General features: G+C 30.5%; 2 protein-coding genes across 3 annotated transcripts; one reads left to right on the top strand and one right to left on the bottom strand.

The window, feature by feature from the left end:
• Positions 1-214: 214 nt before the first annotated feature.
• On the bottom strand, positions 215-26,634 carry LOC129964017 (cytochrome P450 2A9-like). 2 transcript variants are annotated; one of them, XM_056078679.1, is made up of 7 exons: positions 26,511-26,634; positions 13,612-13,999; positions 9,069-9,402; positions 7,963-8,159; positions 4,299-4,562; positions 2,120-2,293; positions 215-679 (listed from the first exon to the last, which is right to left on the bottom strand). In XM_056078679.1, exons 2-7 carry the CDS (start codon positions 13,970-13,972, stop codon positions 507-509), a joined length of 1,503 nt encoding a protein of 500 aa, XP_055934654.1. In that variant the 5' UTR covers positions 13,973-13,999; positions 26,511-26,634; the 3' UTR covers positions 215-506. The 2 variants fall into 2 exon arrangements, with proteins under 2 accessions (XP_055934654.1, XP_055934663.1); XM_056078688.1 differs by lacking the exon at positions 26,511-26,634 and adding an exon at positions 23,589-23,737.
• LOC129972588 (uncharacterized) lies at positions 17,356-21,577 on the top strand. The gene is made up of 4 exons (XM_056086783.1): positions 17,356-17,359; positions 17,714-19,383; positions 19,507-20,399; positions 21,493-21,577. The coding sequence occupies exons 1-4, from the start codon at positions 17,356-17,358 to the stop codon at positions 21,575-21,577; spliced, it is 2,652 nt and encodes an 883-aa protein (XP_055942758.1).

The raw sequence follows: 26,634 nt of genomic DNA, 5'->3' as shown, positions 1-26,634 counted from the left end.
TCTAAAGATATAGACAATGCATAGAATGCTGTAAGGTTTCTTAAATATTATCAATTATATGTGTGTTAAAATTAAAAAAAAAATATTTTTCTGATGAAACTATTAGATTGAAGTTACACAAAATTTGATTAAATTTTTAGTAATAATTGATGCCAACGAACAACTGGTCGCCAAAGGATTAATATCGTGATTAAATAAGACAGTGAAACAAAAAAAAAATTCGTTCATTTATTTAACAAAAAGCATTCGTAAGATTCAGTTTTAATAATAATAAAAAAAATAGTTGAGCTACATAAATGTCTGAAATGGCGAACAGATTCACATTTAAATATATATTCATAATACACAAATAATAATAAACAAATGCTTTAATCATAACGATTAAATTTCGTTGTATTCCTGATTAAGCTGTTATTTTCCCCAAAACTGAACTGATTAGCCAAGCTTTGTTATACAAATATGTCATTATTATAGTTCAATCAGTTCCTTTTTTCCACCACTAAACATTAAAGGTGACTCCTTGGATGAGCACAAACCGGCAGCTTTCCAGACATGAAAACTTCTTGAGCAGATGCAGTCATATCCTCCGGAAACTTAAGTTCAAAATTTTGAATAACAGTTGCCAGAAATAGGAAGGATTGTATCATTGTATAACCTTCTCCGATACATGCTCTCTTTCCTAAAAAAAGTAGAATAATAATTATTATTACATAAAATGAAGTTTTGATTTTAGTTGATAGAGAGTTTATTAATATTAACAAAAAATGCAAACAAATAAAAAAAAGCCAATCATTAAACAAATAAATCTTTAATAGATGGTGGATGGATCATTGTTAAATAATGGAATTTCAATATTTTATCTAAATAATATATGATTATAGGTGAATAAGATAATATTATAATGAACAATTTAAAAACAGTTAATACGATCAGAAGACTAAATATATTTCAAATAACATTTTTCTTAAAACAATGCCACTCTCCCTGATTTACAAAACAGAAATATTCAATGGCTTTTAAATTAAGAAGAAGATTGCATAACAATCAAAAATAAAGATTTCTATTATGCATTGGAATAAATTTGTGTATTTTGTTAAGGTTCCGATTTCAATCAAACAAATAATAGAAAAGAAAACTGAGCAAATGAAACTCTTTTTTAAATTTGTCTGTTCATCTATGTAAGATATTTTATGCCAATAACATATAATTATTTATAGTAAATTATGATTAACAAAGCTTAATCAAAACTACTTTTGATTAACCAATTTCCATAACATTCAACAAAATTTTTAATCGCTAATTAATAAAATGAGGATTAATTTACTTTAAAAAAGCGCCGCAACTATGCATCATAATTTATTAATGAACAGTAAAATTAATTTAAGTAATTTTCGTAAGAATAAAGTGTTCACATTACACGGCATTTTGTACAGAGTAAAAGCGTATACATTTATACTATCCAAATTCATGCATTAACTCTTTAAAGGGCCATTTTTTTCTAGTCATATTATGTTAAAATATTTTTAGGCTTGAAATTAGAATAAGAAAAGGGGTTTATTTAGCTTATTAGATAAATTTAATTTGATTAATTAATCAATTTGGTTAATGAATAATTAAGTAACAAATCAAGACACATCATTTTGTCTGAGATAAAGAATTGAAGCATCTAAGTTTCTGACTTACTAAAAAATTTTGTCAGAACTTATTCCAACCTACATAATTTCATACAAAGATTGAAAAATTTGGTGGGAAGCATACTTCCCACGGCCCTAGAAAGGGTTAAGGTACGATGGACAATTCATTTTTTTTTCTTTCTTTTTGTAATTAAATAGGACATTTTAAAATCTATCTGAAAATGTGTGTGTGTAATGATTTTTCTTTAATTTTTTAAAATTGCAATATAGCACAAAATATAAATTTTATAAGTATTGTTCAATACAAAATGAGTAAAAAAAATATGAAAAAGTGCGTGTTTCGTTATCTAAAGGTCGGTTTAAATTATATGGGTAGGGTAGGAAAGGAACACCTAAGAGAAACCCGGTAAATCGGTCTGGTATTTACACGATATTACAGCAGATATTTAGAAGACTATTGCACTTGAACAACCCCCACCACTTACCAACTCCGAAAGTAATTGGTAGCTCTTCTCTGCGCTTCTCTTCCGTTGACACAAATCTGGAGGGATTGAATTTTTCCGGCTCCTCATATACTTCAGGATCAGCGTGACAGCTGTAGAAGTTTGTCACTGTGACCGCGCCCTTGGGTATCCTGTAGCCATTTAAAGTTGTCTCCTCTGGAATGAGATCATCGTTACATAGGTAATTTGAATTTCAATCAAGAGTACGTGGTAATAAAAATTTAAAATTAATAAACAACGAAATATGGATATTTCTCGAAGACATTTCTATATGTGGAATAAGCAAAAATTCACTTATATCATTATTATTAATGATGGATTATTAAATTTAATAGAAATATTCAATTTATGTGCTAAAAAATTTAATATCTTAATGTTAAATATGTATCCAAAATGACTGATTTTCTGAATTTTAGATGGGTATACTTAAAACTTAAAAGTGCAATCGAGCCTCTGTTTAGGAATGAGTGATTTGCAAAGAAATAAATAAACTTTAAAATTCAGAAACACTTAAACAATCGATTATGTTTTTTAAGTGGAAGTATAGATAAAAACATTAATAATGAAGTTAATAATAGTTTTCACAAACCTTTCTTCAGGTGAATTTTCAGCAATATTTTAATAAGGTTATTCTATATGTACAGGAAAAGTTGGGAAGGCAGTTTAAATTTCATAATAATAATACAAAAGATATAAACATAATCTAAATAGTCAGTTGTCTAAAAATCTAAATTTTCGAAAAATTTTCAGATTTTGCTTCAACAACAACAACAAAAAAAAAGTTTAGTATGTACATATATTTATGTAATTTCAAATTTTTTCAACACTTTAATAAATCAAATATATCTTGTCGTATCTCGGCCATATTTTATTTTAAAAAATAACTTGTCGTAATTTTTAAAATACAATGATTAAACGAAGCTTTAGTTCGTGTACGTGAATTTATCGCATATGATTCAACAGTAAATAGAATTTCCAATCTTCCTTACTTGTTATGTAATTAATTAAACTTTTTTAAAATTCACTAAGAAGAAAATATATAATTAGATATAGTTAATATTTATAATGAAGTATTTATTGACTAGGAAAAACGGGACAATACAGAAAATCAAACTATTAACAGAATCTAAAACTAGAATTAAGCTGGTTAACCTGGCTAGTCATATCATTAAAATCCGTACAGCAAATATTGGAAAAGAAAATTCCCCTTTGTTTTAGTTTTTATTGATTTTTTTTTCGAAATTAAATATAGTCAGTTTATTTTTTAAATAATAAACTATTTATTTTCAAGTAAAATGAAATCCTTTCATTGAAGTTTCAGATACCGTTTCAAACAAGATACATAGTCCACAATTAAAACTGCCTCGGATAGTTAGGAAAGTTTATGCATTAAATTTTACTGATCTGCTATTACACTTGCTAATATAATTCATAACCAAATTATCTTATTTTTATAAATATATTAACTAGTTGTCAAAAGTAACAATATTGGTTGTTTCATTTCAATCAAATTTTTTTATGTATAACTTGATGTTCATGTTTTTCTCAACAGAGTATTTTTAAACTTCGAATCGAGATATCGTGTTAGTTTAATATCCTTACACTCATTCTATTTCTTATGTATATGAGCCCTCCTAATGAAATAGATAGAGTCATTATGAACTTTAATGCCTGAGTAATGTATTTAGACTTGCATTTTGACTTTTGTAATTTCACTTTCTAATTTTTCATATAAACTGCATAGATTATAAGTAGAAAATTTCTTCCTACCCTTTCAATAATAGACGATTCTACAGACAGAAAGTTTATCAAAACAATTAAAATGTTTGAAATTTCATTGCTACAGTGAAAAATTCTGCAAAAAATACTTTACATTTTTTTTCTTCCAAAATTTATATAAAACTTATACGGTAATCAAAATTGCATTATTGAAAAGATAACATTTTAAATTTTAAAATAATGAAAAAATCGTTTCAAACAATAATATTTTCGGGAGAAATCATTGAGAGACTCCAAAATGCCACCCACTTTTAATTAATTAAAGTAAAATACATAGCACTTAAATGAACATTAGCACATCACACTTTTTGATCTTTGGAGCGCCAATGCACGTGCACATGCACACAAGCATTCTTTTACTGTAGCAATAGAAATCACTCACTTATACATTCGACACCAGGGAAGATAGGAAATGCATTCGAAACTCTCATCCCTTCAGAAATAAAGGCATTCAGTTTGGTAAGCTTGCTCTTATCCTCAACTGTCGGTTGTCTGTCGGTACCAACGACTTCAATGATTTCTTTGTATATTTTTTCTTGTTCTTCAGGTCTTTCAATGAGGAATTTCATGAGTATACTGATGGCGGAAGCAATAGACAGCACACCATCGCTCACAAACTGGGTAAGAGACTGCACTAAAGCCACATCTAAAAATATGCAAATTGATAAAAGTTTCCATAAATACCTCAGAGTTATAAATAATTAATTTGAATTAGGTTATTTTTGTCACGTTATAAGCAGAAATAAGATATTTTGCTTATATTCTAAAATATATGTGGGGAAAGGCAACGACCAGCATTAATATGTGAAATATATTTATTAAGATTAAAGGAGAAAAGATAAAACATTACTACATAGAACATAAAAGATACATGAGCGTGAGCTGCACGTCTTGCAGTCTCACTGCCCACCTCTCGTCTGCCAATAATGGCGGGAAAGCATCACGCGAGAAAGGCCGAGCCCCCAAAAATGTGGGGAAAGGCAACGACCAGCATTAATATGTGAAATATATTTATTAAGATTAAAGGAGAAAAGATAAAACATTACTACATAGAACATAAAAGATACATGAGCGTGAGCTGCACGTCTTGCAGTCTCACTGCCCAACTCTCGTCTGCCAATAATGGCGGGAAAGCATCACGTGATTAATAACGTGACGCAACATTTCCAACATGGCGCCATACAGGATACGGGATCTGTCAGCGCTTCCCACATATATATTTAAAAAAATTAATTCTTTTTTTCGCATAGAAGAAAAAGTAAGTATTGCAATCTTCAAAAAATGTTGATCACAAATTTACAATTATTTTCTATGTTATAAACCTACTCAGGCATGAAAGAAATGTTTTAGAAATATATTCTGAATTTGAACTCGATAAATTAAAATTAGAACTAACTTTACGAATGATATTTGTTTTGTAATCTTAACAATTAAACAATACATCTATATCAAAGGGAAGTCTGTCAGTTTATCCAAAATTATGGAAAATAAGGAAACTCAAAATTGCAGCAAATAATATAAATGGAATTTAACAAATCTTCATATTATCGAATTCGTAGATTTATGCAAAAATGTGTTCATAAATCATCCATGGATTGACAGTCTTTTCGTTTGTCAATAGAATGCTTGTGAATCTGGAGACTTAAAATCAAAGCCAACCATGACAGATTAGATGGATGAATATTATTATATGATTTTGACACAAAAATTGTCCATATGTGCCAAAATTTAGATTGAAACCATCAAAGGATGAATTGTCATTATGAGTATATATTAACACGATGAACCAAAAATGTAACCAGTTTGATATTTGAAATTTATTTTGTGATTTTTAATACATAATAATATACATTTATCAAATTTTGAAACCGAATCGGTAAGAAATTAAACACAAAAATTATATGAGACAATCGATGAAACAGCACTTTTGCTGTTTATACTGTTTAATTATGCTTGAACAATATAAAAATTTATAAACCAAAATTAAATTTGAAACAATTTTTACCTATAGTTAATTGGCTGTTAAATGGAATTATTAACAAATCCATAACAGGCGATTTAGAGTTGTAGGAATTAATGATTTTTTGGTGCGTGGTTTAACACGCATTTCCAAATTTACTTTAAATTAAAGTATTAAAACATTTTTACTTAATGAAAACTGCCAGCCATGTAAATAACAAAAATAAATTTTAATTACAAATTAAATAAACAAATATAGATCATGATACATTGGCCGTAATTCCATCGACCAGCACGAGGCAGAAGTTCTAAGCCAGCTGGCGAAGGCAGGAAGTGAGTCACTCGTATCCGTTGGAGAGCAAAGTTCATCTCCAAAGGTATGATTGATGCTTATCGCCAGTTGGCGAAACAAACAGTCATTTATCGCCTGTTTGGCCGCTGCAATTTCATTTAAAAAACTATGATACAAGCAGTTTCATTTATTTTTGTTTTCAATTTCAATAGATCATAAAAACAAGAGAAGAAAATAAATTAATTTATTAACAAAAGTTATGCACAGACACGGCTACTTTCCGACATAATCACAGTGAAGATTCAAGAATTTGTCATATCAGTAGAACAGTTTTCTGTTCACTTACTTGAGTATCATTGACATCAGTAATGTGCGATAGGCATTCCTTTGAGGGTCTTCATTAGTTTGGAATTTCTTTTAGGATAGGAATGTTTACGTGTCCATTTTTCAAAGGCGGAATTTTAGCAAGCTGGTTCGTCAGCTCATTATCTAAGATTCCAGCATCCTCTGCTTCTTTCAAATTACTCGATCAAATTTTTGAACAAGATTTACTATTGCAATTGACTGTAAAACCAAATATTTCAATTTAACAAGGACCTTGAAAGGAAGGTAAAGACCCATCTTTCTCGAAGAGGGAATTGTAAATCTAATCTACTGATATGACAAATGCCTAAATCTTTCTGGCAATTATGTAAAATGTAATTATATTTGTACAAAAGCTTTGGCAAAAATTCATTTTGTACTTTTTTGATGGTCCATTGAAGGTTTGGGCGGAAAAAGAAAGGTGATGAAAAGAAGACAATACAAAGCAATATGTTTTAAAGCCCGTATAAATTAATAAATTATTTTAATTTCTTACAATTAGTGACTTAAATTTGATGAGATTCAAGTAAAATTATAGAATTGGTGAAAATACATCTCGGAATTCAATACTTTCAGATGAAAATTCTTGAGTGCTCCGATATCGTAAATCATTCAATCACGTGCGAATCACTTATCAATATCACTAACAATTAGGTCACAATAGTTAAAAAAAACTTTAAAATGTCCAGAAACCAGATACTTTAAGTATTAAAAAAGAAAAAAACATTTTTTTTTGTTTTGTTTTGAATATTTCTTGAAACAACTCCATAATTAAATTAAATGTTATTTATATTATTGTAAATAACCTAAATTTTGCCATTTATCTTTATTCAGTGCATAATTATTTTTAAATAAATATGGAAAATTAATAGAAATACACAAAAGAGACGCATTTTTTTTTAATTTAAGAAAACTTTACTGATAAAAAATATGTCCTAAGCAATAAAGAAAGCATCACATGTAGTAAGAAATACACTATCGGAATTTTTTTTATGCTGCTACAATTTTCTTAAATCCATAATTTTAAAATTTAAAAACATCATTTAAATGCTTCATAATTAGAATTTATATCTAATATTATCAGTAAATAAAATCGAAGAAATCTTATAAAAAATAAAAATTTATAAAACACTTTAAACTGATATTTTTGGTTTCCACTAAAATCGAATTCCGAACTCATGTTTAACTTTTCATTAAATTTATAACTTGGAGAAAATTTCATTATTCACAAAGAAAAAAGACTTAAACTGGTTTAAATTTCAATAAATTATGAAACTTGTTAGAATCATTTAATTATCTCAAGTGCCTTAAAATTTGTTCCCATAAATAACATAAAAATACTATAAAGGCAAATAATCTTTTCGTCTGGTTTTTTTTAAATTTAATAACTAATTTCCCCAAAAGTGAAAAGAAAAAAAAGAACCATACTCACCAGTAAAATATTCGGCTGTGGGATCTGCTTTGGATCGTTTCAAATCTCTTTCTTTGAAATAATCATCGATTATATCTCTTATGTTCTCTTCATCATATGTTGATTTATGTTCTTTGACAATATCAAACAGGATTTCTTCAATCTTTCTGTGAGATTTCAGAGCCTTACGAAAAGCAGGTTGCAAAGGGAAAAGGAATCTGAAAGAAAAGAAAAATCACTCACTTTTATTTAAAGAATCATTTCCTGTAAATGAAGTTAGATGCCTAAATGAAAAGGGGACCTTAGCTGTAGTGGCGTTGTGTTAAATCCCAATCAGTTAATGCATTAGTGAATAGATAACTTGTTAGTATTTCCAGTTGCAAATGCGTAGATAACGGCTTCGCACCAGTATCCTCAGTCTTGGAGAGTTGTTTTTGCATTTCGTAAGATAAAAAATAGGAATTCAGATTTAGAGATATCATTACACATATATATGCAGATACGTGGCCGAAAAGAAAAAAAAATTATGAAATTTTAACTTCGATTTGTTTCATCCGGGGGACATAATTTGTACAAGTAAAAAGCTATTATAAAAAGATTTTTGTTTGCATCGCGATACAAGAATAAAATGGTTTTTTTTAGTTATTTTATTACGAGACTCCATTAGTGGTTTTGTTGGCACGAGTCGACTTAGCAAAGGGAATTTTAGGTATCATTGAAACCGTCTGCATAGGCGCTGGTAAGGATTCTTATCCCTTCGCTCGTGACATGGGAAAAAAGAAAAAAGATATTTTTAGAGCGCATGTTGGCAATAATTAAATAAAATATTTAATTTATATCAGGAAATAAGAGGAGACATTAGAATAAAGTAGTATTTTTAATATTAAAAAATAGGAAATTAATCAAAAATTAACGTAAATTAAATTCATATCATCACACACGCACGCACACACACATATATATAGTATTATTACAAAGTGGTTGGAATTTTAATATAACAAAACAAAGAATACAGATAGTAAAAAAAGCTGATTATTTAAAACATAAAGAAGTGCTTTTTATGAGCTGAAAATGCAGGAGATTTGCTGGATTACTGAATTTTCAGATTAAATTCTGTTATATTTTACCTCATAATGCTTCCACTTAAAAGCAAATTCAGTGGCATAAAGCCTTCTAACTCTTCAGCATACAACTCCATGATTTTCTTCATCTGTTCCTCCGAAGCCCCAACTTCACTAAAGAGCATGAGGCGGAGATTGGTGGTACATTTGGTGGTCAAAAGCTCTATCAAGTTCAGAGGTTTTCCCTTCTCCTCTTTCAAGTCGATGATAGTAGATTTTATGGAGTCATACACAGGACCGATCATGCTGTTCTTCTCTGATATTGCTGTACGTTCTTTTAAAACTCTTATGAAGAATTTGCGAAGTACTTTCCAAGCTTCTCCTTTAGTAAAACCAACACCTATTTGAAGGAAAAAACATTTCTACAGCAACTATTCAAAATAGAATGAAAATATGATTCACCATTTAATAATCGATTATATTAAGAGGCTTTTTATGAGAGTCTTCAAAATTTGGAGTAAAATAAAGCAGAAAATATGAGTATTTATTTATCTGTCTCTCACAAGAACTCATTCAAAAAATTAAGAATAATCAAAACGTTCATCAAGTTTTTGATATTTATTCCTTGTCTCTTCAAATAAAATAAAATTTGCAACTTTTAGCACCCTTAATTCTTCAAAATGGAATAACCATTGTAAACAGTGGCCTTTTGTCTGGATGGAATTTGAACTAGAAACCATTTTAAAATTTGAACTAGCCAGAACCCTATCACCTTAATTGCTGAAGAACTTTCAAGAATTGAATACCGATGAACCATCAATAATTACAGATATCATTACGCTTTTCTCACGTTTTGTTAATATTTTTTACTATTTTTCCATTTTGTAATATTCTGCAATAATTTTATTTTCTATATTCTCCCATATTTTACATGCTTCTGATTTTTTTACTTTTACTTTTTATTATCAAATGCCTGACTCTCTTGTTTGGATTTCCAAAGGACCTGAATGTAAAGCCGTTTGCTCGTCGTTCTCAGTGTTGTTCTTTTCTGACTTCCCATTTTCATTAGTACTTTCCTACCGGATGAGCTGCTTAGTGTGTGATCCATCTTTTCCCTTTTCACTAAGGCTTGTGCGGTGTTCTGTTCTGGTATACGATGAATTCTTTGCGCTGTTTTATATTTTCCCTCTATTTGTTCTAGGGACATACATTCTTTTACAACACTTTTAGAAATTTGGTGTATATATTTTAATTTATGATTTAAAATATATATACCACATTATTATATAAATATAAATAAATATAGTCCTTCAATCATTTATGACAAAATGGTTGGAACCTGATCTCATATTATTTTATAATCATATTGGCAGAAAAGTTATAGCTAATCATGGAGTTAATGTATTCTTATATATTTAAATTGAAATTAATATATTTATTCACTGCTTTTTCTAGTAGGCTGGAAAAAAAGACTCGATTAAAAATGTCAGCCATCAATTAATTTTTAGTGAACATTATAAAAAGAATTTATAGAATTAGTGGGCATCGGTGATTAATTGAAATTAATGAAAAAAGAAAATTTTCTAATTTTAACGAACGAATTTACGAACAATTTCACTTTTAGTATATTGAAATATATTTGCTCCGTGCAGAGCTGGCCTTCTCTATTAAGGGGCCTGAGTGCAAAAAAAAACAACATTTGGGGCCTTAAATGTTTTATAAAGTAAAAAAAAATTATAATCATGAACATATAATATTATTTAAGGTTTATTTAATGCGTGATTTTTTTCTTCTTATTAAGTCCTTCAGAAAAAATCACAATGTTTTACACTTTTTTTTTCAATGCTTATTGTATGTAAGTGTTCTGCACATATGCTTCACATAAGACAATTCCTTATTAATTTTAATTTCCTGAAAAGAGCTCTCAGCATTTGCTATGGTAATTGAGAGCGTAAAGTAAACTTTCAACACATTAATGCAGAAATAACATTAAAATTATTATTTAGTATGTATTTCAATATGTCTTGTGCGTTTTATACATCCAGAACATAAATTTAGATGTAATTCTTTCCAAGAAATAAACGAATTAAAGTGACAAATAAAACGAACATCTTGAATTACAATTGACAGCTTATTCCAATTTTTATAGCCCCTTATAAATCGTGTAGATTGTACATTTCCTTTCCTTTTGGAAAATAGTATACAATAAAAACAAAATACTGAGTCTTGCGTTTTTAAATTAATTAAAATTCACCATTTGACATTTTTCAAAAGCTGTGCTTAGTGGAAAACTGGTCTACCTTCAGCATTTCTAGGGGGGGAAATCCCTTCTGTTATATAGGTTTTAACATAAAACATTATAAATTTATCAGTTAAAATACTTAGCCATAAACCCAGATCAGTTAAAGTCACTTAGTAATATTTGTTATTGACATTTTCATCATTATTTTCAATCATATTTGTATATGCATAAGGTTCTTCAATGAATTTCACAGCTTCTACATTTTTATTGCAAGATTGCGTAGTTTGTACGGAACTTTCTTATCCAGTTGCAGCTTGAATTGCAACTTCTGAAGTCGAAGCAATTTCATTTCAAAATTACTTCGTAGACAAGAAAACCGATCTACTTGTGACTTCTTGAAATTTAGCTTTTCTTCTTTTTTTTAATTCTGCTAATTTCCTTTTTTATCAGCCAGAAGGATATTTCCTATGCATAATCCATAATTATATCTAACAATATTACACATTTTATGGTATGAATAAGCAAAATACAAAATGCAATCTAACTTAGAAAGTGAAGTAAATGATCGTAAATCTATTTACCATATGTTTATAATATGCTCAATCTTTGCATTAGACTGTAATATATCTATAAATTTCAGATATTTCCAACCTCGTCAACTGCCCTAATTAAATTTCTTCCTCACTTCTTTCTATTCTGCCATTATTGCTCAGAACATTATTTTATTTCTTAATCATGTAGGGGCCCCCTCAATCGAGGGGCCCTAGTGCATAGAATCCACTAAACTTTCCTGATGGCCGGTCCCGGGTCCATGATCAATATCTGGAAATGGCCTGAGAATTATTAATTGTAAAAAATTAAAATATAATTTATATATTAAAGGAGCTCATTCGTAGTAAACAAACTTCATCAATAACGTCATATAAAGTGAGTTTTTAAGATTACAGAAAAAGATAAATTGACAGGAAAATGATTGCGAGACAATATATAAAATACTGCAAACAACTTTCTATTCCTTGAATGCAAATGTGAACGTGATGTATGTTATTAAGTTACCTGCCTTAGAAGTTCGAAAGAATATACGTCAGAATTCTATGATATGCAAAATGTGCATGATCATAGAATGGCTTTAATTCTGCCATAATTCCAAAGGGAAAAACACTTATTAAATTTGAAATTAAATTAAAAAATAAATATGAACCTGATTATCTTTCAGATATTTAAAGGTAATTTTTTTTTATTTCTTGTGAATCCGATGTTATCATTCTGAAATACCATAGTTTGACTCCATAAAAATCATTTCAAATATCATAGTTTAATTCCATTCTTCCAAGATATAGATCAGAAACAGTGACAGATTTAGATTAGGCAGTTGCCTAAAGCCGTCAGGCTAAGAAAGGGCAGCAAACAGGTAGATTAAAAAATTTCATTTTCAAAACTGTGAAATAAAAATGTTTGTAAAAATATTACTTCTATGAATTAAAATATATATGGCCGGCGTCCTGTTTAGGGGTAGCGCGTCTTCCCCGTGATGTGGAAGTCCTGATTCGGGCATGGTTGTTAAAAAGGGATTGTGCAAGCCAATGGAAATGTGTTGTCTTCATTTGGACTAGAATGAAGTCAGACTTCTATCTTCGGGTGTAAGGGGTCTTTATCCTCAGAAACTACCATGGTGGTCATCAAAATATATAGGAATAATATTAATAGTTCATCAAGTATAATTGATAAGATTTCGATATTTACATTTTAATTTAGTTATTCAAATATTTATACGCATCAGACATATGCTTTAACACTGTATACAATCGGGAAATACATACAATCGTATATATTCAAATCAATTTCACTGAAATAAATCTCATATGGCGGCTTTAACGAATTTTAGAAGTTGTGGAATGAAGATCATCATGATTTTTGCAGTGGAAGCAACGGGATGTGTTTTCAAGGACATTTCTTTAATGGTCACATTTCACACAAACAAGCACAAAACACAAAAGACAAGACATTTACACTCGCACATCATAACGGAACAGCATATCATCTCATTATTAATAATCGCAGTGCACTATGAGAAGCGTGCACTTAATCAGGCATCGCCATCTATAATCCAAAAGAGAAGATAAAGTAATGCAACTGCTACAAAGTGTAATATTAAGGATATTAAGTTTTCTTTGGTAACAATATTTGATTCAATAAATCTGAATTATTTGTTGAATCATCCGGAAATTAGAAACAGTTTTATGTTAGTCCTGATAAACTTTTACCTATGTTCTAAAATTATATAGGATTATCACATGCAAAGATAAATGAAATATTACATATTTTTGTTTAAGTAGGTTTTGTTAAGCGTATTTAAAACGTTCTCACCATTTTCAAAAAATATCTCCAGCAAACTGGAACCAGGTAATCGTCCACCAAAGCAGTCTGATTTTGTAATATGTGCCTCACGTACAGCTTTGATACTTCCCAGATTTATGAACAGTCTTCCAGTAATCGTAAAGCTGAAAACATCTCCATACTTAATTTTCATTTCATCCAGTTTCACAGCAATGTTTTCATTGCTGAGAAATGGGTACATTCCTAAGTACGGGAGACCAGTAGGTCCTGGTGGTAGATTTCTTCTTCTAAGAGCGATGAATACAATTGTAAGTAAAACTAATGACAATGCCAGTCCCAATGAAATAGGCGAAGCATTATACAGAGTGTCGAGAATCTTATCCAATACCATTATGATGATAACAAATGCCACAAGAACCTGAAAAAAAAATACTATTTTAGTTCATATTAATATTCATTAACAATTTACACACAAAAACAATTTTTTTCAGATTTAAAAGAGATAAAGTAATAATTTCAAGCATTAGTCTAAAAATATGATGAAAAACCTTTATGATACAAATAACCTTTTTCTTTAATACAGCTTTTATGTTGCTGCAAAATTGTTATATTTGTATTTAAAAGGCAGAGAGTAAGGAACAATATTTAAAGATTGGCCAATATGAATGTAGAATCATTGACAAATTGATTATTAGTACCACCAGATAAGTGTTTGGGAAAAAGTAAACTAAATATAACTATACAATTTTTTTATGATGTTCAAGTGACTTTTCACGAATACTTGCATTATAAGACTGTTTCGACAAATATTTATATATCCCTACTATATTTATTTGACAAATATAAAATAATAAATTGTTCAAGTGAAAAATGTTTTTTTTATTGGTGGTGAAAGCTTATAAGCCAGAAAACAGCTACGAAACATGAGCAATTGCTTTTGTGTTGTGCTCTTGTTACTTGGCTGCGAACCACGAGGTCCCAGGTTCTATCCTCGCTCACCACAATCCGCCACGTTGGTGACCTCGGACGATGAACCTTCAACCTTCGTCCAGCTGTTGTGGCGCCATCTACCCACAGCAACCCAAAGTCGTCAAACTCACTTGATGCAGCAACACAAAGCCGTCAGACTCACTTGGCGCAACAACAACCCCTCACTCACACACGCTTGCCGCTTTTCAAATGCTCAAATGGGTACAGGCACATTAGAATCAACAGCTAAAAACATCACCACTCAAAAGCCATATCGTTCGTCTCACCTCCGACTCACTGGAAGGAGAGTACTGTGGTGAAATTTTATAAGAAAGAAAACAGCTACGAAACATGGGCAATTGCTTTTGTGTTGTGCTCTTGTTACTCGGCTGCGAACCACAAGGTCCCAGGCTCTATCCTCGCTCATTCCAATCCGCTACAAATTTATGAACTAAATATGCTGCAAATAGAATAAATTATATTTACTACTGTGAACAATTCTGGGTGCTACAATTTTGTAGGTAAATTCAACAGAAACTGAATTTCTTATCTTTCTTTTCTTATTCTATTTCAAGACCGGAGTGACCATGGTTCCAGACTAAATGTTGAAAATGTATTAATATTTTATTTTATTTATTTGTTTATTTTAGAATGGCAACGTTATTTAAGAAATATTTTTTGCTGTCTCATTTTGTAGATGGCAACTTGTAGATCAATCCCAAGATGGAATAAACAAAGTTTGAATTTTTTACCGGTGGGATATCGTTTTTCTATTTTAATATAAAAAGCGAAAGAAAACGGTGTTTTTTCTTAGGCAGCTTTAACATTTTTTGGCGTCCGTGACAGGATTTTCTCGAAACAAAATAAATCAAGATGTTTCAAGCAATAAAAGGTTTTAAAAAAGAAGATCTGAAATACGTTGCGTCTGAAATTGGAGAAGACGTATCAGAAAATATTACGATAGTTGGATTAAAAGATCTTATTTTAAAAAGTTGTGAATATAAGAATGATCCAGAATTCGTTCAAGAACTTTTAAGTAATGTTATTTCGGAAAGGAAATTAAAAGAAGAAACCGAAAAAGAAGATAAAAGATTGCAGCTTGAAGCTGAAAAGGAAGATAGAAGATTGCAGCTTGAAGCTGAAAAGGAAGATAGAAGATTGCAGCTTGAAGCTGAAAAGGAAGATAGAAGATTGCAGCTTGAAGCTGAAAAGGAAGATAGAAGATTGCAGCTTGAAATTGAAAAAGAAATAGAATTGGCAAGAATACAATCTCAAAATAGAGGTCAGTCATTTTCTGCTAATTCTACTGCTGATTTAAATAATTATAAGAGAAAGTTTACACTGCCTAGATTAGAATTTAGACAATTTGGCGACGATATTAAAGATTGGCTCCCATTTTGGAGTCAATTTGAGCAAATACATAAAGATGAGGATATCGCACCAGAAGACAAATTTCAGTACCTAGTTCAAGCAACAATTTCTGGTTCTCGTGCTAGAGAGGTTGTTGAAAGTTTTCCGCCAACTGGCGCCAACTATCAAAAGGCTATTGATTGTTTAAAATCGCGTTTTGGTAGAGAAGATATTTTAGTGGAAGTATATGTGAGAGAATTATTAAAATTAATTATTTCTGTGCAAACAAAAGAAACATTTTCATTAACTTCTTTGTATGATAAGCTTGAATCATATTTACGAGCATTAGAAACATTAGGTGTAACCACAGATAAATGTGCATCCATTTTGTATCCTATGGTTGAATCGTGTTTCCCAGCTGAATTTTTAAAGGCTTGGAATCGTAGTAATATTTCCAGTATTAACTCTGACGCGAAAGGGAGATTGGATAATTTGATGCAATTTTTGAAAACGGAAGTTGAAGGAGAAGAAAGAATATGTTTGGCTGTAGCCGGTTTTGGTTTAGGAAAGGGCCAAGAATACAGACCTTTGAAAAAGAAACAATATAGCTCGGAGAATTTGAGAAATAAAGTACCTACAGCTATAGGTTTGTTAACGACTGCTGCAGATAAATATGTAAAGAAATCTTGCGTTTTTTGCGGTGGTAAGCATTCAAGTTCAGATTGCTTTACGGCTCAAAAAATGACTCTATCGGAAAGACAAAAAATAGTCAAGGAAAAACGATGCTGCTTTGCATGTTTATCGCCATTTCACGCAGTTAAAAGATGCCGAGCAGTTTTAAAATGCCTGATATGTTCTAAAAAACATTTTCCTATAATGTGTGATGTGCTTGATTCGCAAAAGATGTCTGTAGAGGGAAAAGAAGATAAACCCGCACTAGATGTTAATATGGCTAATTTTAATAAACACAGCCCTAAGATATTTCTTCAAACTCTCAAAGCTAAAGTGGTATCGGATAATAAACAGAAAATTGTGAGGTTACTTTTTGATTCTGCATCACACAAATCTTACATTTTGAAAAGTGTAGCTGAAGAAATGAATTATACACCCGTTCGATGTGAAAAATTGGTACATTCTCTTTTTGGTGGCGTTATCACTAATGAATTTAAACATAATTGTTATAAAGTAAAATTGAGAAATTTGATTGGAAATTTCGGCTGTAATTTTGAAGTTCTGGATCAATCTATCATTTGTGACAATATTAGACCGGTTTTTAAAGGTCCCTGGATAAAAGAATTAGAGGAAAATCAGATTAATCTAACTGATATTAGCGATACTTGTGAAGGCATTGATATTCTAATTGGAGCTGACGTTATGGGGAAAATGTTAACTGGCAAAAGAAAAGTCTTATCTTCAGGTCTTGTCGCTGTAGAAACTTTCTTAGGATGGACCTTAATGGGTAAGGTACCACAGGAAGAATCTTCGGAAGAAAACCTGGCTTTAACAGTGCTGTCCTTATTTGTAAATGAAGCTGAAATCACAAATTTATGGAAATTAGATTCAATCGGAATCAATGATCCTGTTGAGAAAAAATCTAAGAACGAGATTGATCTTCGGACCAAGGAGCATTTTCTAGAAACGGTAACAATTAATAAAGATGGTCGATATGAGGTTTGTTTACCATGGTCTGATGATAAGTCACCTTTGCCCGACAACTTGGATTTGGCGAGGAAAAGGCTCGACTACACTACCTCAAAACTTATAGCTATGAATATGTATGAGAAATATGAAAATATTCTTCTAAATTGGTTAGATGAAGACATAATCGAGGAAGTTCCTACCAACGAAATGAACTCTTATGGTAATTATTTACCTCACCGTGCAGTGATAAAACTAAGCAGCAGCACTACTCCAATTCGTCCGGTGTTTGACGCTTCAGCGAGATTAGCAAATTATCCATCTTTGAATCAGTGCTTGGAATGTGGTCCTAATCTCATTGAGCTTATTCCAAATATTCTTCTTCGATTCAGAGAGGGACAGCTTGGCGTTATAGCTGACATCAGGAAAGCTTTTCTGCAAATTAGTATTCGTAAAGAGGATAGAGACTTCCTTCGGTTTTTGTGGTGGGAAAATAGAGAAGAAAAGAAATTGAGAGTTTTTCGTCACACAAGAGTTGTTTTTGGGGTAAAATGTAGCCCTTTTCTTTTAGCTTCAGTAATTGAGTACCATATTCAAAAATGTGAAGGATTTGAAAAATCTTTGAAGAAAAGACTTTTGGAGAGTTTCTACATTGATAATGTCGTTACTAGTGTCGACAGTAAAGACCAATTAGATCGATTCATTGACAATTCTAAAACCTTGATGGCAAAAGGTGGTTTTGATCTTAGAGAATGGGAATGGTCTGGCGACTGTGAAACTAATTCAAAGGAAGAAACTCAGGTATTAGGTCTTATTTGGAATAAGAAATTAGACACTTTGAAAATTAACATGAAATGGCTGGATGGCATTAATGTGGAAAAAGTAACTAAAAGGAGTATGTTATCTACAGTACATAAAGTATTTGATCCTTTTGGATTCACTGCACCAGTGATGCTCTGTCCGAAAATAATGCTACAAAAGGCATGGACATTAGGTACAAGTTGGGATGAAGAAGTAACTGGTGAGCTTCGTAAAGAATTTCTACAGTGGTTTCAAGAACTTAAGCATTTGTCTGACATACAGATTCCTAGGTGTGTTCAAGCATCTTCAAAAGATATAAGCAACTGCACTATTCATACGTTTGTTGATGGAAGCAAAGATGCATATGCTGCTGTTACATTCCTTAGAATAGAAAATAATGGTCGAATCGAGCTATTTCTACTTGCAGCGAAATCTCGAGTGGCTCCTTTAAGAGGCACAACTATCCCAAGAATGGAACTTCTTGCGGCGGTGATTGGAGCGAGGCTAGCGAATTCAGTTGTTGAAGCTCTTGGTTGGAAAAATGTTACGATATATTACTGGAGTGATTCTACAACAGTGCTTGCATGGATATTACGAGAAGAAAATTGGTCTGTCTTCGTTAGGAACAGAGTCCAAGAGATAAGGAAGTTGAGTAATCCTACATCATGGAGACACATACCTGGTGATAAGAATCCGGCAGATTTACCTTCCAGGGGCTGCAAGGCAAAACATCTAGTCTCCCTAAGATGGTGGGAGGGTCCACAATGGATGAAAAATGCTTTTGAATTTCAAAACATTATGGGTTCCACCAACCATGATTGGAATGAAGAAGAGATTAGAAAGGAAAAGTCTAAGACGACTTTTATATTATCAAATAATGAAGCCTGTGGTGTTGCAAACTGGTACTACAGATATTTTTCGAACTATGATAGAATAGTTCGTCTTGTTGCATGGATCCTCCGCTTCATGAACAACTGCAAAAATATAACTGAGAAGAAGCATGGTGAATTAACCGCTACAGAATTTCAGGAAGCAGAAATGAAGGTTTTATTTATGATACAGAATGAGTCTTTTCTCCCAGAAGAAGAAAAGAGATTAAAAACCCTACAAGTATTTAAAGACGATCTTGGCATCATCCGTTTGAAAACTAAAATTATTTATCGCAAGGACAGTGAAGATTTTCTTAAACCTATTGTTCTTCCTCCAAATCATGAAGTGGTAAAGCGGTTAATCTATAATGCTCACGTTAAGAACTGTCATGCTGGAGTCCAGATACTATTGAATGCACTTAGAGAAAAGTACTGGATCCTAAATGGAAGAAAAGCGGTGAAACATGTGGTGGCCAATTGCATTACGTGTAAAAGATATAGCTCAAAGAACATAGAAGTTATAAGTCCCCCCCTTCCAGAAAATAGAGTAAAGGATGCTGCGGTGTTTCAGATAACTGGCGTTGATATGGCTGGACCTTTATTCCTTAAAGACAAGAAGAGCTGGGTTCTGATTTTTACTTGTGCAGTGTACAGAGCAGTTCATTTCGAGCTTGTTACTGCTGCATCGACTGATGTTTTTTTAATGGCCTTTAGGAGATTTGTTTCTCGCAGAGGAAGATGCACAACAATATACTGCGATAATGGCTCCAATTTTGTTGGAGCAGCCAACTATTTAAAACAACTGGATTGGAACCGCATCCAAAAATATGGAGCAATAAACTCTATTGGCTGGAAGTTTAATCCTCCAACTGCTGCCTGGTGGGGCGGATGGTGGGAGAGATTAATTAGAATTTTAAAAGATCTTTTGAAGAAAGTGTTAGGACAGGCACGTCTCAATTATGAGGAGATGATAACGGTTTTGGCAGACTGCGAGCGTGTAATTAACTCAAGACCTCTAACTTACATTTGCGAAGAGGAAGCTATAAAACCAATTTCTCCATCGATGTTCATACAAGATGTGCATGAATGCAATCTTCCTGATATAGATGCTGTAGAGCAAAATTCTGTGAGCAATAGATTCAAATACAGACAAGCAGTGCTTAAAGACTTAAGAAATCGCTTCAGATCTGAGTATTTGGGTGCTCTCATACAGCGGAGAAATAAAAAATCAAGAAAATGTACAGTTACTGTTGGTGACATTGTTATGGTGGGAGCAGATAATAAAAAGAGACTTGTCTGGCCTTTAGGTCGTATCACAGAAATCATACCAGGTAAAGATGGACATGTACGACTTGTTCGAGTGCAAACTTCACAGCAGAATTTCCTGCGACCAATTCAAAGAATATATCCATTAGAGTTAACATCCTCTGATGACTTCTCCACTTCGATGGCACCAGATGATTTGAATAAGTCAAATGACATCACCAAAACTTCTGACAGTACTTCTGGCAACGAGATGAAATTTAGTAGAGCCGGAAGAAGAATTAAATTGCCAGAGAGACTGAACTTGTGATTTATTTTGTTTTTGATTGGACATTTTCACATTAATTTTCATTTTTATATTTAAATATTAATTGAAAATTTGTAAAACGTTGCCATTTATTGAATCTCTTAACTGTGTTTAACTAATAGTATTATATTTTGATTATTATTTATAATCAAAAGGTGGGAGGATGTTGAAAATGTATTAATATTTTATTTTATTTATTTGTTTATTTTAGAATGGCAACGTTATTTAAGAAATATTTTTTGCTGTCTCATTTTGTAGATGGCAACTTGTAGATCAATCCCAAGATGGAATAAACAAAGTTTGAATTTTTTACCGGTGGGATATCGTTTTTCTATTTTAATATAAAAAGCGAAAGAAAACGGTGTTTTTTCTTAGGCAGCTTTAACACTAAACCTGTTGGGCTAAATGTTTCCCTGCTGCGTGAAACAGAAGCTTAAAAACGGGGTGCCAACTCAGGAATTATCTTCGTCATCTGAACACTATTCTAAATTATGTCATCGGTCATAAAATAGCCCTAAAGCTGCTTTAAAAATCGAATGTAATGAAACAAATAGCATCCTATCTATATTTAATCGCATCCTATCTATATTTAATCGCATCCTATCTATAAAATCTCAATATTATTATAATTTTCATCATTCTTAGAAATTGTTTTCTTTACAAACTTATTTATTTGGACATTGAGAAAATAGTTTTTCAATGAACTGTTTGCAGTTCTAATCAGCTGCCTGGTCTGCCAAATCGGAAATTCGCCACTACGTTCGATATTATTGCAATCTCAAAATATGGCACTCAGTGAATGACCACAGAATTACTTCCAGACAGAGGTCCCGGTTAAAGAACTTTATAAAAAAATTGAATTCTCTATTTTTTTATAAATAAAAGTATTTTATGGTGACCAAAATCTAAAGAATAAATTTTCTTTTTATTTAAATCATAACTGTAAAATTCTGGTACACAAATAAAATAGTTTTTTCAACTAAATGCCCAAAAAATTGTTAAATCATTTTTTCATCCCTTTAAACACATCTATCTCAAATAAAAACAAAAAAAAAAAAAAAAAAAAATAACATTACATATTTTATTATTTGATTAAGCTTGATTGACTTACCTTCACTCACAATTTATTGAAGTGAAGCTTAATTTGTTTATTTCATATCTATATCTATACTTATAATAAAGCTCAATGTGTGTGTGTGTGTGTGTGTGTTGGCGCTCTACAGGCCAGGTCATTTGACATACAGCTATCAAATTTGGTACATGTATACCTTAGAGGTCGGGAATGTGCACCTGGGGTCCCTTTTTTTGAAATTTTAATTAGAATTTTAATTATTAATTAAAAACTAACTTTCCCGCCAAAAAAATCTTCCATTTTTCCCACCGCCAAATGAGTAAGGCTTCAATTTTTTTTTCTCCCAACAGTAATGAGGCTAGGGTTAACATTTTTCGGCGGATTATTTCAAACGATTCTGTTTATTTTCTTAATGTTTGATGCATTTAAAATTAAACATTGTTAATTAATCCATGTTTCAGATTCATTCTGAAATACTTTTGAGCTAAAATAACACAGAATAAAGGAAATTAAAAAGGTATAATCTGCATAGCGTTACCCCAACTGGCGTAGAAAAATTCACGCATTTGCGTTACCTGAGCTGGCGAAGAAAATTCACGCATGCGCATTCTGATTGTTGCCATGACAACCGTTATCAACGGATGATTTAAATTATTTTTAGGTTAGTTGCATGCTTTTGTAAGTAAATTGTATTTATGTTAGTTATATATTTTTTGTATATGCTTATAGTTTTAAGTACACCGTTTTTTAAGTAGATTTTTTTTAACCTGTTTTCAATTATTTAAATTATTTTTAGGTTAGTTGCATGCTTTTGTAATTAAATTGTATTTATGTTAGTTATATACTTTTTTGTATATGCTTATAGTTTTAAGTACATCGTTTTTTAAGTAGTTTTTTAAACCTGTTTTCGACCGATTATTTTAAACGATTCATTTTATTTTCTTAAAGTTTGATGCATTTAAAATTAAACATTGTTCATTAATCGATCTGTTCATGATGAATCTGAGAAAATTTTGTTGAAAAATTCTTGAGATATTACATAACTTAAGAAAGATATTCTTTAGTGCCCATAAAGTTTAAACGCTCAGTGACTCTATTATCAGTAATCATATTATTAAAAAAATGCTTTGTTCCAGTAAAAAATATTATTATATTAATTGCAGTTTAGTCATTTCCATTTTAATTTTAAGCATAAATTCTACCGGAACTAACTGAAAATTAGAGAGATACATATTATGTTATGGCTGAAGGACTTTATATTATTATGAGTGAATTACATGACTATCAAAATTTGAAGCTTTAAAATATTTGATGAAGAAGCTATTAAAGTAGGAATTGCATAAAATTTTAACGAGCATTAAGATTGGCGAACCGGCTGGTCGCCAAAGGCGGCTGGTAATAAATAAACAAAATCATTTATTAAAGTTTCTAAAACTTTTAAAAATGGCTAAATATTTAAATAGAATGGTTGTCTTGAATTTGAAAGGTACTAATATGGTTTTATGATAAAATCATATTAAATATTAAAAAAGTGTTTTCGGCCATTATATTAATAGATTTTATGATACAAAATTAAAATGATTTTTACAAGATGATACAGTTCAAAATTTTTAACTTTTTAAAAACATATTTCACATTCCACTGTTACAAACAAACAGTAAACTATTAGCAGTTATTATATGAAATATATTCTCATCTCAGATTTAATAAATATCGACGGACAATAGAAAGTACTTACGATTTGTTTTCGACTTCAAAACAGAAAAGAAAAAGAAATATATAAATAGCAATGGGAACAAAATAAAAATAAAAATTATGTTATAAAGATCAGTAAAGCGTCACTGACAAGCTAGACAAGACATTTTTTTGCAAGCGGCTATAAAATAAACAATATGAAATATAAGGTAAAATGTCCAATGTGGCTGCATACATTAAAAAAAATCTATTTACTGACAGGAAGAAAGTATTGTAGCTAATTTACCTTTATTTCTGGTTGCCGGGGCAACTATCTGAAGGGAGCAATTTTTTCGTTATTAGGATTAGGAAGATAAGAAAGAATTTGAATCACAGTATTGAAATCTGTCACAACGATCTTAAAAAAATGATATGTAACAATTTATTTTTGATCCGTGCATGGGCGTATTTATAAAAAAAGAAGCTGAATAAAAAAAAAATTGTTTTTCTATTTAGATGTTAATAAAATGTTAGTTGATTCTTAATCTCAGAATTCTTTTGACTTTTCTTTTTCTGTATTCGAATTAAATATAAGTATATTACATCATATCAGTATTGGGTCATCGAAAATGTGCACCTTTTTCTTTATGTTTGATCTGATACATACATAATCTATGAGTTGTTCATCAAGAAACGTCAAAATATATGGTTCACTTGCAAAGTTAAAGCTATTATAATAAAACAACAAAATTTTATTTCTTTTTTTTCATCAGCGTTTTTTTTTCTTCCCGATCCAGTTTTTATCAGTTTTATATATATATATATAAATAAATTTTTAATGAGCAGAAATTATTTGTTGTTGTTTTAATTTAATTAAATTATCTAAATTAAGTCTTTTGTTACGTTTGGGTTAAATTATTCATCGTCTGCGAATAATAGTAATTTTTTCTTTAGTTCTGGTTTTTCTGCTTAATAAACTCAGTTTCTTGTATGTGATTAAATGGTGCCAAATAAAAGTAGTCACAAAAAATATTCAAACAAAATTGTAAAAAAAATATATATATAAATAAATAAAATAAAAACATTTGCGTTGTAGCATCCCTAAGTTCTAAGAGTCGACGTGAGGCTACGGTCACCCGTCGCCGAGTTCCCTCATACGTTGATCGGAATCTGATTAAGAATCGTAAAATCTAATTCAATTTATTTTATGTATTCTCAAATTCATTCCCTTTCTTCCCACTCCTCAAAAAAGTCCATTAGACATAGATGCGATAGTAAAAATGCAATATCCAATTTGACAGAAATGAAAATGAATCATGTGAATATTTAAATTTAAGTGAGGCAATAAATAATTGAGTTGAAATAATAATTAAAAAAAGAAACTCAGGCATAACTTTTTTTATTAGTGTGTCACAAGTATTATTATTTAACTATGAAATTAATACCGTGTGTGTTCATTTTCTGTATTAAATTAAAAATCTTATTTATTAACTTTTAATTTATCCACGGATTCTATTTTCACATTTCTGTCCAGACCTCAAAGCCCAAAGAGTAGCATTACATTGGTCCTGATTTGTCTCATCCATGTCTAGTTAGAGAGAATGCGTAAATCTTTAACACCCACACAATGAAACAGCTGTCAGGAGGACCACAAGAAAATAATCAAGTGCATACAATTTTATTCTTATAATTTGGAATAGCTTATTTCTTATGATTCTTCTACTTAATCATTTGATTGATTTATTATAGATTTCACACTTTAAAAAGATTTAAAAAAATTTTCTAAATATATCATTCCACAAAACAAATGTAATTTTCCACGTCCAAATATAGAGCAATTAAAGAGAGAGCCGACATTACAGTTACGAAATAAAACACACTTGCAAAACAGGTCGTTTAATACTTTCACCTGACTTCAGGGAACATGATTCTACTGAAATCGATATACTTACATATAATGTATGCAAATTAAATGTCTCCAGCTACAACTTCTACGCCGAAAGAAAGAGTATCAAGATTTATAGTAGCTATGGTAAAATAAGTAATACCTGATATAAGGCTACTAACAATGCTTTAACTGCTTTATACACCAAAAATAATTTTTAATAGTCTAAAGCGGAATTACAAAGAGTTTTTTATATAGTCCTGATTTCTGTACACTACCCCAAAACTCTGCATAAATAAAAAAAAAATCTATGAGAAATATATGAAGCATTGGCAAATGACAGATCAAAGAAATTCTATTTCTCTTTCATAATCCATATTTCGATAGCATAAAACAGCATTTTAAAAAATAAGTTTGAAATATTTTAGTTTTATATCTTTATAACTAAAATCATAAAAAAAATTTATTTAAAATACGTTTTTAAAATAAAATGGATAAATTCCGAAAATAATGCGAATTTCTTATTGCTGATATATTCTAAATCTCTCAATGTAACTAGAAAATTGGTAATATTTATATCAGAGACAAGATGTGTCACACAAAATATGTTTTGCGAAATGGAAAAAGCAGACGCTACAGTAAAACAGAATGCATTTTCATCCCGAAATTTATTCGAAAGCTATAATATTATTATTTATATACATATATTTATATTATATTATTATATATAATTATATTTTATTAAATTATTCTTATTTTTATACTATATTATTATATTATTTATTTAAGTGAGTAAGATCTCTAATATATTAAGAAAATATTTCATTTTGGAATTGCTTTGAAAGTAAGTTGAAGAAGTAGTAAAAATGAGTAACTAGCATCATACAATTTTTTTTTTCTATTTCAAAAAATGATTTGTTTGTTTTAAATTCCTCTCCTTTTCTCAATAAATAACGGAGAATGTTTGCATAATGCTTCTCATGAAAATTAATTTTATATAAATTTTTTATTAGAAGAAAATCAAAATGTTAATTGCTGGTAGGAATTATTTCTAAATTAGAAATCAAAACTATGCAATAAACTAAATACATTATTTCTTACCTTACAGTGTCAATACCCATCAACTGACATTTCCGCTTCGGCAAGTTAGGACAGCAGCAACTGAAATGTTTACAAACGCGCTAGCTAACTTTTTTTTAGAAATGACATTCGTCTGAGTCAGTGG

This window comes from Argiope bruennichi, chromosome 1 (assembly GCF_947563725.1).
Source record: "Argiope bruennichi chromosome 1, qqArgBrue1.1, whole genome shotgun sequence".
Classification (NCBI taxonomy): domain Eukaryota; kingdom Metazoa; phylum Arthropoda; class Arachnida; order Araneae; family Araneidae; genus Argiope; species Argiope bruennichi.
Note: the sequence above shows the minus strand (reverse complement) of the source record. Positions and strands in the feature narration are given on the sequence as shown.

Coding starts and splice junctions, on each gene's coding strand:
- LOC129964017 (XM_056078679.1), bottom strand. CDS start 13,972: ATGGTATTGGATAAGATTCTCGACACTCTGTATAATGCTTCGCCTATT. Junction 8,160..9,068: donor TTAAGTGGAAGCATTATGAG/GTAAAATATAAC, acceptor CTTTTCTTTCAG/ATTCCTTTTCCCTTTGCAAC. Junction 680..2,119: donor ACCAATTACTTTCGGAGTTG/GTAAGTGGTGGG, acceptor TACTTTTTTTAG/GAAAGAGAGCATGTATCGGA.
- LOC129972588 (XM_056086783.1), top strand. Junction 19,384..19,506: donor TTCAGGAAGCAGAAATGAAG/GTTTTATTTATG, acceptor ATTTATCGCAAG/GACAGTGAAGATTTTCTTAA. Junction 20,400..21,492: donor AGAAATCGCTTCAGATCTGA/GTATTTGGGTGC, acceptor AACTGTTTGCAG/TTCTAATCAGCTGCCTGGTC.